This window comes from Entelurus aequoreus, linkage group LG06, assembly GCF_033978785.1.
Source record: "Entelurus aequoreus isolate RoL-2023_Sb linkage group LG06, RoL_Eaeq_v1.1, whole genome shotgun sequence".
In the NCBI taxonomy this organism is placed as follows: Eukaryota; Metazoa; Chordata; class Actinopteri; order Syngnathiformes; family Syngnathidae; genus Entelurus; species Entelurus aequoreus.
Window position 1 is genome coordinate 29,305,729 of NC_084736.1, and position 14,169 is coordinate 29,319,897.

The following is a 14,169-nucleotide window of genomic DNA, read 5'->3' on the forward strand; positions in this document are numbered from 1 at the left end:
TTATTTTTAAGTTATCGTGCCGTGATTTTACCAGTCCGGCCCACTTGGGAGTGGATTTCTCCATGCGGCCCCTGATATAAAATTAGTTTGACACCCCTGTTTTAGATCATAATTTTTCAGAAGACGGTCGTCGTTGCCCCAAATGAAGTCTGCCATGATTAGTAGTTTTTAATGTTGACAGAAACAGCGAACATTGCTATGCGCTCTGTGGATTTAATGTGCCCAAAAAAGAAACATGTCATGAATGTGCCTATTACTGCTTTACATGGGGCGGTATAGCTCGGTTGGTAGAGTGGCCGTGCCAGCAAATTGAGGGTTCCAGGTTCAATCCCCGCTTCCGCCATCCTAGTCACTGCCGTTGTATCCTTGGGCAAGACACTTTACCCACCTGCTCCCAGTGCCACCCACACTGGTTTAAATGTAACTTAGATATTGGGCATCACTATGTAAAAGTGCTTTGAGTCACTAGAGAAAGGCGCTATATAAATATAATTCACTTCACTTCACATATATACTTACAGCATGTATATGAAACCTTGTTGGAGGTTTTTGGAGGGCATTATACACGGAATAGATCGATTGCCATTACCTGTTTTTGTTAGCCGACTCAAACTAGCAGTTTTTTATGATTCAGGATGCACAGAAAGGAGAAATATGAGTGTTCCTGTCTCACATGGCGATTGTGAATGATAGACCAAACTCCCCCGCAAAATAGTGCAGTTCTCCTTTAAATATGTTACACAAACCATTAGGGGCAGAGGACAGCTCACATCTAAAGTCAGTCACATTGTTTTAAATCACACTCTACCGACGCGTAACACCCGGGGCGCCAACTGGAATCTCAAAAATCCCTCCTGGCAACACCGGTTGTGTTCCTATTGGCTCGACACAGTTTCGCTTTTCTCAAGTGCATGACTCAGCGGCCGGACCTTCCGCCCCAGAGCAGCATAGTGCAGATTACGTGCATGAAGGAATGTGGGCCACACACTCAGACTGATGGCGCACTACATGATCTGGTGCACACACTCAGCAGCGCCACTGTCTACAAAAAGCCAAACGTCGGAAGGTAAAGGGAAAACAGACCAGGGTTCCTTCACGCATGCATTGCAAATTCTCCTGTGCTTCCGTTTGTCCTTCTGTGTTCGCCCATTTCCTGACAGCGTATCTTTCGAACTGTCATTCATTTCACACTGGGGAGCAGAAGAGGATCAGGAAGTTATCATCATCATCATCATCATATAACCCTATCTTGTGCTTATTTATCACTAACAGTGGAACTCATTGCATCACTAAGAAGGCTCAGCAGCGGCTGCACTTTCTGAGAGTCCTCAAGAAGTACAACCTGGACTCCAACCTGTTGCTGACCTTCTACCGCTCATCCATTGAGAGCCTGCTGACATACTGCATAACAGCATGGTACGGCAGCTGCACCGCTGCAGACAAGGAGAGGCTCCAGAGAGTGGTAAAGGCAGCACAGCAGATCATCGGCTGCCCTCTCCCCTCCCTGACAAGATATTTACACCTCCCGCTGCCTCAGCAGAGCTACCAACATTATCAAGGACAGCTCCCACCCTGGCTTTGACCTGTTGCCCTCAGGAAGGCGCTACAGTGTCATCAGGTCTAAGACAAACAGACTCAAGAACAGTTTTTTTTCCTAAAGCCATAACCACGGTGAACTCTCATAGGCACTGATTTTATAGTTTAGCACCTCTCTGTGTGCAATTTTTACTTTCCACCCAAAGTTTGATTGCTTCTGTGTATATGTATATAGCATACTTGCCAACCTTGAGACCTCCAATATCGGGAGGTGGGGGGTAGGGGGTGTGGTTATTTACAGCTGGAATTCACCAACTCGAGTATTTCATATATATATATATATATATATATATATATATATATATATATATATATATATATATATGAAATACTTGACTTTCAGTGAATTCTAGCTATATATATATATATATATATATATATATATATATATATATATATATATATATATATATATATATATATATATATATATATATATATATATATATATATATATATATATATATATATATATATATATATATATATATAGGCGCTGAATACCGGGATTCTCCCGCTAAAAACGGGAGGGTTGGCAAGTATGGTATATAGTATAATATTTAAACAACACATTCAGAACATTCGTTCTCAGGACTGGATAGTGCACCTTACCTCCTTTTGCACTATTTATTTTATTTCCTTCCTATGTTTTGCATATTTATAGACACTGATACTGGAGTTGCTTTTAATCTCATTGTACCTGTGTATAGTGACAATAAAAGGCATTCTATTCTATTCTATCAGTTTTCTTGCCTAAAACTGTAATTCTCCAAGGCGATGTTTTCCCACGCACCCCATGAACTTATAAATCTGTTTGTTATTACTATTATTATTAATGTCACGATTCATTTTAACAATGATACCATTGGAATTGGAATTTGAGGTTGCCGATACGATATTAGTTTATATAGAAAATACGAGCTAAAACGATTGACTTAGTTGAAATCGATTCAGTTGCCAAAAATGTAACCAGAGTGACTGTGAAGTAAATACAACTAGATGAGGCAATTCCTGAAGGAATTTCGTGTGAATGCTCCAATGCTGAAGTTGAAGTGAAATCCTGGAATTTTTAAAGAATAGTTGAAGTAGAGCACACAATTCCCAAACAGGTTGAATATTTTGAAGTTGGAACAGATTGAATCAGATGACAAATGTGGGAGTTGTGGAACTTTGAAGAATGTCCCATTGATTTCAATGGGAATTTCCAAAAATTTGGGAATTTAGGGAAAAGCGGGATTTTTTCTTTTTAAATAGTAAAAAACTTCAATGGTCTGAATGAGTTGTAATGGTTGATGTTGGAATATTTTTAAATCGGTCGAGAAATGTTGAAGTAGTAACATGTTGAATTGAGAAATGGTATTACGGAATTCCTGGAATTTCAGGAAAACCGGGAATTTTTCCAGTTCAAAAAACAACTTAGTTTTTTGTCCTAATTAAGAGAAAGGTTTTGATGGTGGAATGGTTGAAATGCGTAGAAAAATGTGGAAGGAATAGTCGCCAGAAAAAAGGGTGGAAATAGGGCTTTGGAAAACCAGGAATTCTGGAAAATCCTTGATTTTTTTTAACTTGAAAAAAGGTAGTTTAAATTTCAAGGATAGTGGAATGTGTTGAAGGTGGAATGGTTTGGAATAGGTTGAAACATGTGGAAATGGTGGAAGTTTGAAAAATGGCCAATTAATTTTGAATGGGACAAATGACCCGGAAAACCTAGACTTCTTGGAATTTTGGGAATTTCTCAAGGGAAAGCCTGCGATTCTCGAATAGGCTGAACAGTTTGAAGTTGCAACGGTTTGAATTGGGTGAAAAATGTGGAAGGTAGAGCGCGCCAAAATCTGGAGAAGACAAAGAAGTTGAAGAAGTCGAATAAATAGATGAATGTTGGTGTAGAAAACCATGTGTGAATGCTTAGGAGCATTCACACAATGAAACCTCGATTCACAAACACCTCTATTTGCGTTCTTTTCGGTTTGCCAGTTTTACAATGCGCCAACTATGCCTCTGTGTGCAGTTCATGTCTCACACATTTACTCATTCATTCATTTTGTGTCCCGCTGGAAGCCCTATAGGGGCTGCCATTTTGATGACATCACTTCCTTCAACCCTGGGCACGGCCATGTTGAAGAGATGGGCCCCCTGTCGTGATTTGGACCATTTTTGATGTTACAATGCCTTATTGTCAAATGATTGAAGTTGATACGTTCCCGGATCTTAGCAATCACACTTAACAGGCACGGCCAAAACTCAGGCAAACCCCGCCTTACAGTGCTTCTGATTGGTTTATATTGTGTGGTGCCTTACGTGGTTGGTTAGATTCAGGCTAAAGGGACTGTTGGGATCGGTCTGCTCAGTCGGTCACAGCAAGCCGCGAGGGCCAAAATGTATTATCATGACAAAAATAAATATAGCAGGGTCTCTGCAGGTTTCAACAAGCCAAATTTAAGACTTTTTTAAGACCATAATGAATACAATTTAAGACACGTTTCACATCGATACAGGCAAAAAAGTACAAAAAGACGAAGAAAAATTGGAGGCCCGGAATTACTTGCAAAGGATATTAATTTATTCAGAGCTCTTTCACATTGGAATACAAAACACTTAACCTAACTAAATACACCAGAAACCTCTCTGTTGTGAACCAAGATTTGTTTGGAAGTCAGCAATAGCTGGTGATGTTCGATAAATTCTGACCGGGCAGCACGGTTAGTTCCGCTGTGTAGTTACGTTATAGCGTCCTCAAAAATCGAAATATTTCAAAGCGAGACTGAAGTTTACGCATGTTTTAAATAAAAGTAACGTCAATAGATCTTTTAATAGATTGTATTAAAGACCTTTAATGAGATTTCAGGATAATTTTAGACATTTTAAAGCCTTAAATTCAAATTAGTGGATTTAAGACTTTTTAAAGACTTTTTAAGACCCCGTGGATACCCTGTATAGATTAGTGGTTGGGGAAATGTATGCGTGAGAAATGTCAAGTTTGCCGTGAGAAAGGTTAAATTGCGTGCATGTCTGTGTACGCGTGCGCGGTTTGCGGTTTTTAAAGTGCCTTTTTTCCGCATTGCAAACTGACGCTGCTTTAAAACGTACTTGAATTGATGTGAACAAAGTTTAGCCAGGTGACTTTGGCTCAAATTAAAGCTAAAGTAATTTTTCACACAACTTCGTCTCGCTCTTGTGAGCTAGCTAGCAAGGTAGAAGTTCTGACCGAGGCTACGTCCGCATCCTCCCTCCAGATGTCCGACATCATGTCTCCGCTTTAAAACTCTGGCGTAGGGCTGGGCGATATGGCCTTTTTTTAATATCTCAGTACTTTTAGGCCATATCGCGATACACGATATATATCTCAATATTTAGCCTTAGCCTTGAATGAACACTTGATACATATAATCACAGCAGTATGATGATTCTATGTGTCTACATTAAAACATGCTTGTTCATACTGCATTAATATATATATTCATTTTAAACTTTCATGCAGAGAGGGAAATCACAACTAAGTCAATTTAGCAAAACTGTATTAATTAAACAGTTATTAAGCAGTGGCACAAACATTCATGTCATTTCCAAAACAGAAAGTGCAAGATTGTCGGCGCCTTTTAAAACAAGCTATAAGTGCACTTTTGTGAATGATGTCACTAAGATGACATTTCAAAACAACACTAAATTAAAGTGCACTTTTTGTACAGAATGCCACTACAATAGTTTAAATCAAAAATAAAGCGCACTTTTGTGCATGATGACACACAAGATATTTCAATAAGTGTCACATAAAAATGAGCTGCATATCAAATAGTATATGTCCTACGGTGTTGATGTGGAAATAGTTGCTTCGGCATTTAGTTGGTGGCACCGAACGGAGATGTTGACATGTAAAGACATATTCCCGCTTGAAGCCAAACCACCGTCAGACGATGGACGCTGTGCTGTTTTTCTTGGGAATTAATTATTCCTCCATTTGTTAATAGATTCGCACCTTCTTTCTCTCGTATTACCACTCAAACCACACCATTAGCTGTTAGCATCACAGCTAACGTTACCATGTCGCTACCTGTCTGTTCCGCGTGAGCGTGTGACGTTGTTCACGTGACAGTATGTGACGTATGTAAGAAGGTGCGCTTATTTTAAGTCTCTGTGAGAAGGAGAGACAGGAAAGAGTGAGAACGTATACTCGAATATCACGATATAGTCATTTTCTATATCGCACAGAGACAAACCCGCGATATAGGGCTGGGCGATATGACTAAAAAATGTATCACGATATAAGTGTTTCATATCAGTCGATATCGATAATTATTGATAAAAAAACCAAAAACTATTCTAAATAAAGACCAGGAGAAAAAAGGCTGAATTTAAATACTTTTATTTTAAATATAACCTTTAAAACGAGGTCAGCATTATGAAAAACAGTCAAATAAATGAAAATACTGGTCGATGTGCAAATATTGACATTAAATAAATGCTTAATCCAACAAAATGTGCAAGATATTGTAATTAAGAAATTAGTAGTGTACAACTCAGGCTTTAAAGGCATATTGGTAACAATATATGCAAATAAATAACAGTCACATTAAGCAAGCAGAAATGAAGTGCTAATAACGGATACCATAGGAGTTTATATTATTGTTTACATTCAGAGCAGCCATCTTTGAAGCCAATGCACTGACTTTTTGAGTAGGAAATCTGACCTGCGGGGGCATTACAGTTTAAACTTCCGGCTAGGAACTCGAAAAGTCCGCCTTCCAAGTACAAATGGAACGCACCATGAGCTATGAGGGAGAAGACAACTGAGCAATAAAGAGTTATACGTATTGTTACATGTTGCTGTTCCTGCCTCGTCTACACAAGAAACACATTTTGATAAGACAGTAGACGTGTGCTTTTGAAACAAATGGGATTGGCGAAAATTTAGCTATTTACCGTAAATTCCTGACTATAAGCCGCTTCTTTTTTCCTACGCTTTGAATCCTGCAGATTATAAAACGGTGCAGCTAATTAATGGATTTTGCTTCGCTGATGGCCATAATACAAATAGTTTTCATTAAACACATGCAAAGACACTGAAATAGTGTTATTGTTTGTACTATGGCATCATCTTTAGACGAGTTCGCTCACTGCGGGTGCTGCTGGGTGAACGCCTACAGTGATTTCCTGCTGTTTTTAAAGCGCTGAACCGGAAGTACAAGTGCGGTTCCGTCTTCTAGCCGTCCATAGCGTTTCTACCTGAATAGATTCTTCATTCATTACTCCAAACAACGTTTGTAAGTTTTACAATATAACTAAAACAATTATTACTTACTAAACTGTCCCATGTGTAAAGTCTGTAGGAGTGTTTTCATGCATATTTGTACATGTTATCGTAATGTAACGACGCTAGCGCCGTTAGAAATAGCTAATATGCTTACACGTTTACGAGTGTCTGTGTTAGCATTATTAACTTACAATTGCATTATTGTTGTATTGTTTCAGTTTCAGAAATGTGTCAGTAAATTATTGAGTCTGTTTAGCTAATTTAAGAGCTGGTTTACGCAGCAGGTCCATGACGATGACTTCTGTTTTGTTTGATCAGCTGTTTTACTGCCGTGTTTCAGACACAGTTTGGAAACAATTAACTGTGTAAATAGATAGATAGTACTTGATTGATTCCTTCAGGAGAATTCCCTCAGGAAAATTTAAATTCCAGCAGCAGTGTACAGAGTTGAGATATAATTTAAAAAGTAAAAAGTAAATAATAAATAATGGGGGTATATGTTATTGTTATGCATCCCCTGTCATCCTAGTACCCCCTGCCCCCAGAGAGGAGTTGTACAGTCTAATAGCATGTGGGACAAAATAGTTTTTTAGTCTATTAGTCCTGCACTTGGGATGAAGCAGTCTAGCACTGAACAGGCTCCTCTGGCTACTGATAACGGTATGCAGAGGGTGACTGGCATCATCCATGATGCTCACTAGTTTTTCCACAGTTCCAATGAGTCCAGTTTTATTCCGATAGTAGAGCCGGCCCACATGATCAGTTTCTCCATTATGGAGCTGTCCTTAGATGTAATGCTACATCAATAACTCATTTCACAACATATATATCTGCGGTTTATAATCTGGTGCCAATTGATGGGATTGTCGTATCCTTCAGCACAAGATTTGTGATAATGAAATCAGCACAATCCTCACTACTCAGGTAAAAATGCTGTGAGGAAACGAGCGGCTATTCTTTTCTTTCTAAAATTTAGTGGGTGCAGCTTATATATAGCTGCTCTATAGTCAGGAAAATACTGTAGCCAAATTATGCAGGGAAAGTTGCAGACATTGGACAAATTTCAATGCTGCGCATAATTCGCAGGGATTGGTTACATTTGAATAGTGGAGGGACTGCACAGTAGGTCCATGCATGAAAAAAAAAAAAGGTCAAAACAAATTCTAGCCAGTGCGCCTCGATGGACATATCGTGGAGTTATTGAGTCTGTTTAGATGATTGGAGAGCTAGCTTCCGCAGCTAGTGGGTCCATGACGATGACTCTTCAATCGCAACGCCTGTACTAAAACTATACAAAGAAATAAGTGCAGGAGTAGGTAGTGCTGGGCGATATGACGATACATATTGTGGGCACGATAGAAAAATGTCTATCGTGCCATTTCTATTTTTATCGTTTCAAGCGATAGGCTGTATTTTATGCATAGTGCTGCTCATCTGCTAACACAGACCCGCAGACGTGAGCACATCACCCCTATATTAGCGTCCCTTCACTGGCTCCCTGTGCGTTACCGAATCAATTTTAAACTCCTTTTATTTGTTTTTAAATGTCTAAACAACCTCGCGCCAACATATCTCTCCGACCTCCTTCAGCCTTACTGCCCCACCCGATCCCTAAGATCAGCCGATCAGCTGCTACTGACGGTCCCTGACACAAGGCTGAAGCTTAGACGTGACAGAGCTTTCGCCGCTGCTGCTACCAAGCTCTGGAACGACCTACCTCTGAGTGTTAGACAAGCCTCCTCTCTTCGTGTCTTTAAATCTCTCTTAAAAACATACTTTTATTCCATGGCTTTTAACACTGAGTGATATCCATCCTGCAATGGCGCCCCATAATACACCTGCTGTGAACCTGTTTTTATGTTTTATTTATTTATTTTTTATCGTGTTCTGTTTGTGTTGTGTTTGCTCGGTTCTCATATTATCTTGTAACCTGCCCATTGTACAGCACTTTGGTTACCCCTGTGGTAAATTTTAAATGTGCTTTATAAATAAAGTTGATTTGATTTGATAGGGCTTGTGCCATCAGATGATTCATAGTAACAACAACAATAATTGCACATTCAGTAAGTTCGTGCAGGGTTTCCCGCAGCGCTTTGTTATTAAGGCGGCCGCCTTAACAACAAAGAGCCACCGCCTAAACCAATGTCTTAATAAGCTGCTCCACTTCGTGCTGCCTCTGTCAGTACGTCTCTGCAGCATCCAGCATTGTCCCACCCACAAAACCATCTGATTGGTTACACGCAGAGCGGTAACAGCCAATCAAGAGTGCATATTCAGAGCGCATGGAGTCAGTGCTACTGCGGTGGGGTGAGCAAAAAGGTGTTTAGCAGGAAAGCATTGATTGATTGATTGATTGAAACTTTTATTAGTAGATTGCACAGTACAGTACATATTCCGTACAATTGACCACTAAATGGTAACACCCAAATAAGTTTTTCAAATTGTTAATCCACGTTAATAAATTCATGGTATGGCAGCATAAGGTAGCAGACTCTCCCCAAATTATAATAAACACCTCCCAGTCCCCTACAACTTAACTATTAGTAACATCACTATGAGCCCGTTGACGGTCTAGAAACATAGGCGTCAGCTTGCTCGCAGTCCTTGAGGTGAAGGCTAATTAGGTTTTAGCGTAACGTTAGCTCACTGTGCGGTGTGTGCGCAGCACATTAAACGGACAGCAAAGCCCTGTCTGTCTGAGAGAAAGACAAGCATTATTGACCTCCAGTTAACAACAAAGATATTTCACTTAACCTTTTTCTGTGTTGATTGAGCTGTGTTGAAGCAGCAAAAAACGACATTATGTTAAATGAAGGTTTGGTTTCAAAGCGACGGATCCAGAGCAGAAAATGGTCATATGCAAAGTATGCAAGAAAAGTGTTCCGTCGCCCGACGCTAACACAACCAACCTATCCTATTAAGGTTAATGATTCCAGAGACTGCAACTGTTTACACTTGATAAACCACAAGTATTGGTTTAAATTTAATTGTGATCTACTACTGTTCTGACTGCACTAAAGGCTAAAGTTAATGATTCCAGAGACGTGCACTTTAAGATTTTTTATTGAAATTGTTTATATCTGATACCAAAAGTATTTGTTTATTTTTAGTTATGATCTAGCGTTCTGACTGCACTTTAGAGAAACTTGAATACCGGTACTTGTAAAACATTTTTTAAAAAACTTGAAAAACATGTTTTAAAAACTTGAAAAATGTGTTTTGTTGCTATTGTTGTTTGCTATACCAAATGTATTTGTTAATTTCACTTGCAAATAAAGTGAGAAAAAAGGTAAGTGGTCATGTATGTTGTTAAAATTTTTCATAGAACTGAAAGCGTACCATCGCTATATAGTGGTATATTGTTATCATGATATAAAATGATCCAAATCGTGTAATTCATTTTTTTCCATATCACCCAGCACTAGGAGTAGATCTGGGGATGCTGGACTATAACATAAATTTTAAGAATAAATAACATATGGGAGGAGTGCTTTATTGGTACTCACAGCCATGGTAGGAGGCAGGCGAGCCCTCTGACCTGCCGTACTCTTCACTGTACGAAGTGGAGAGGTTGGGCTGGGATGAACCACGACCAAAGCCCATCTGAGTACTCCCCGTGGACACTTGGGCCATGCGCTCTTTGGTCTTCAAAGCCTGAGACCTTGCAGGACAAAACACAGCAAACTTCGTAAAATAGATCATGGTTCTTAGGATTGTAAGATTATCATCAATGTTATCAGAATTGCACATTTTCCTCTCGGAAAAACTTAGAAAAATTATTTGTTTAAATGTGAGATACGAGTTATAACAAAATACTGCGCGAGTCTAATTGGCAACAGAAATCACATTCCAAATGTTTGCATTACAAAAGCTGGGATCCCACTTGAAATCGACATGCTGCATATCAAGGGCCCAAATAAATTATAAATTGCTCACGCAGATGTCAGTGCTATGAATAAATGAGTGTCAGCTGATGTCATGGTTATACATCACATAATAGAGGCTGTAAAAAAAAAAAAAAAACTTTCAGCACTGGAACAAATGATAGAAAAATGAAGCGACTGGTTGACAACAGGGGTGTCCAAACTACGGCCCGCCCGCATCTTCAATTTGGCCCAGGAGACAGCACAAGTCCAATAAGCAATTTGGCTGAGCGCAGTGTTTTCATATAATATACAAATAGTCAGCGGTCAGATAGCGGCCATTTTGTCGCCATTTGTTGGCCAACAAAATTAACTCAGATCGGAGGCCATTAAATGTAAATCAAAGTTAATATGTGCACAGCATGCACTTTTATGGCCCAATCCAAACAACCTTCCCTAATCACGGTGCATAAAAAAAAAATTCAACCAACACACAAATTTAACAAACATGTTGATACATAACATATCCTGCTCATTGAACTTTGTGGATATTACAGCAAAGGCCCAATCATCATTTAAAAAATCCATTACAAGGGAAAATAGGAAATATGCAAAACACTCTCTCCACTCTTATCTATGTTTGGCCCCTTTTTACCTTCTTGCTAGTTCGGATTGATTAAAACAAACTTAAGGAGGTCGTCACGGAAGTAAACAAGCTAGCGGTCAAATTTTCACATACTCTTAATAACCAATTATATTACTAATAACAAATTAATTATATTACTATAATAATACCTTATCGCACGCACGCACGCACGCACGCACGCACGCACACACACACACACACACACACACACACACACACACACACACACACACACACACACACACACACACACACACACACACACACACACACACACACACACACACACACACACACACACACACACACACACACACACACACACACACACACACACACACACACTTTGCGTGCAGACGGCTTTCGGGCTTCGGCCAAATTTTTTAAGCCTAATGCAGCCGCCCAGTCAAAAAGTTTGGAAACTCCAGGTTTAGAATTTAAAACAAATTAACTAAATGCTGGCTGAAAATGTATAATTGAACATTGTCGTTTTTTTAAATAAATAACCTGTTATCAAAAAGTGTTTGCCACAGTTATCTTGTAAAGCTCCTAAAACAAACACAAAGTGCCTCATTTAATTGAAATGAAAAGAAAATGTGGCTCCACGTCTCAATGAAATGCAAAAGCCTGTAATAAAAGGTCGACCGTGTACAATTTGTATGTTTTTTGCAATCCTGTAAGATTATTTACTGGTTTCCATAAACAGCCTTTTCCAGCTAGCATGACCTCAACACACCTTTGTCATTACAGATTAAAATGTAGATTTGCTTCCATCCGTTCTCCTGCGTCTCCTTTGTGTTGTGACAGTGACTGTGGATGCGGTGATCTTCACGTCATTTAGCGGTGTGTTCCTATTGGTTGGTTGGCAGACAGAAAGCAAAGCGGCAGCTTGAGATGATTCATCGACATTTCTGACACCGCTCGCTATCTTTTGCAGCCAATCTTTCATTGCAAGACTGTTATATATTTCATCTTTACTGCCGTTGCTCGATGACAGTTTGAACCTGGTTTAAGATTGTTTTTTCCAGCTTAGTGTAACAACATTAAGTCCAGTCTACTGATTTGTGCTGGGGCACAGATTTGTTGACATGCTCACTTTGCAAGGCTCAGAGACTTAATTTCATTCACTCGTCTGGAACGCTTCACAAAATCCACGGTTTTCGCTTCAGTGTACACTGTTGTTCTTTTCAATACCCCAGAAAAACCTATATCTCGGGCTGAAGCTGTCGATTGCTTTGGTAATATACCAATTATTTTGTTCGATTAAGTTATCGGATAAAACACATTTTGAGCCTTATGGTTATGGTAATTATGGTTGAAGTTTATTTCCAACATGAACGTGGTCACAATGTGATACATCATACAATTTATTCCACAGATTCCACAGTGTTTGTATTATGTATAACGTAGTATATGGATTAAATTCTAGACTCTGATGATGAGATTATTGCAGATCTTCAAGATGCAACCTTTTAATCAAATTGAATAATAGGATATTGAGACTGATTTGGTGGATTTAAAGATTCCTTTTTTATTTATAAATGAAATTGTAATTGGGTATTTGGTGGGTAGATTTTGAAATGTATTGTATTGTATTTTGTATATTATATGATGATATATATTTTAACTGTGGGTCCCTGTTCATAAACTGTGTGCTTCTAAGGATGACCTTTTTGCAGAACGGACTCTGATATTAACAAAAGAAACAATGAAATACAAAACTATGTCTGTCTGTAAAATAAATACATACATTTACATATTCTCATTTTGTTTTGTTCAAAAAGGAGTAGGAAGAAGCAAATCTTATTTAATCCTACCCCTATTTTAGTGAAAGAAGTTAAAAAACAACTATTTTTCTACTTGCCGCAGCCTTCATTCTTTTAAGATAAATACACATCATCAACATTGAAATTGCACTTATGACATGTGTGCATTAATATTTAAAAAAAATCCGCTGTTTGCTGCCACACTATGTTTGCATATTTAAAGCGATCCGGAATTGATACATTTCATTTAGTTAAACACAAAAAAGATGAATTGAAGCAACAGAGTATAAATCAAAGCTTTTTTTAATAGATGATTTAATTGATTAATCTTTGCAGCCCTACATTTATCCCACCATCATTATACAAACATAACTTGTAAAATAAAGCTTAAAAAGGACTCTAAAAGATCTGACCCTTAAAAAAGAACAAACACAAAAATCAGGCCTTTTTGTAGCCACATAATAAACACTCAACATAAAGTCATGCATTTTGGCGGACACTCTGACCTCTGTGTCAGACTTGTGGTGGGGTGTGGTGAGGTTACAAGTACAACTCTCCTTCCCATGTTCTCACAAATCACCATGTGCTTGCTTATTGTCAGAAATACTCATACAAACGCCAAACTTATCAGTAACACAATGAAAAAAGAACAAACGTGATACAACTGACACGTGTTCTGAACTGTGACAGGTCACCAGAACGGTTCAGATTTTTCTTCTTAAACTGTTCCATCCCTAGTCTGTGCTGTAGGTGTACACTTTAGACTTGAAATGTAAATGATCTTCATGCATTGGTTGCCAATCAACGTACAGTGAGTGGACATATACAGTATACGCCACAAAATGAATTTGGTTGATGGCTTCCACAGAAATCCACACGGCCTGCACTTTTACAAAACCCAAAACCAGTGAAGTTGGCACGTTGTATAAATTGTAAATAAAAACAGAATACAGTGATTTGCAAATCCTTTTCAACTTATATTCAATTGAATAGGCTGCAAAGACAAGATATTTAATGTTCCAACTGTGAAACTTAATTTTTTTGGCAAAT

The 14,169-nt window shown here is 38.6% G+C and overlaps 1 protein-coding gene across 3 annotated transcripts in view; it reads right to left on the reverse strand.

Moving 5' to 3' along the window:
• Window positions 1–14,169, reverse strand: part of LOC133652098 (epsin-2-like) — a 62,472-nt gene that overhangs the window by 17,658 nt on the left and 30,645 nt on the right. For all 3 annotated transcript variants that reach the window (XM_062050479.1, XM_062050478.1, XM_062050477.1), the window contains exon 3: window positions 10,351–10,505. In XM_062050479.1, coding sequence (XP_061906463.1) covers window positions 10,351–10,505 — 155 coding nt within the window. The remainder of the gene's footprint in view (window positions 1–10,350; window positions 10,506–14,169) is intronic.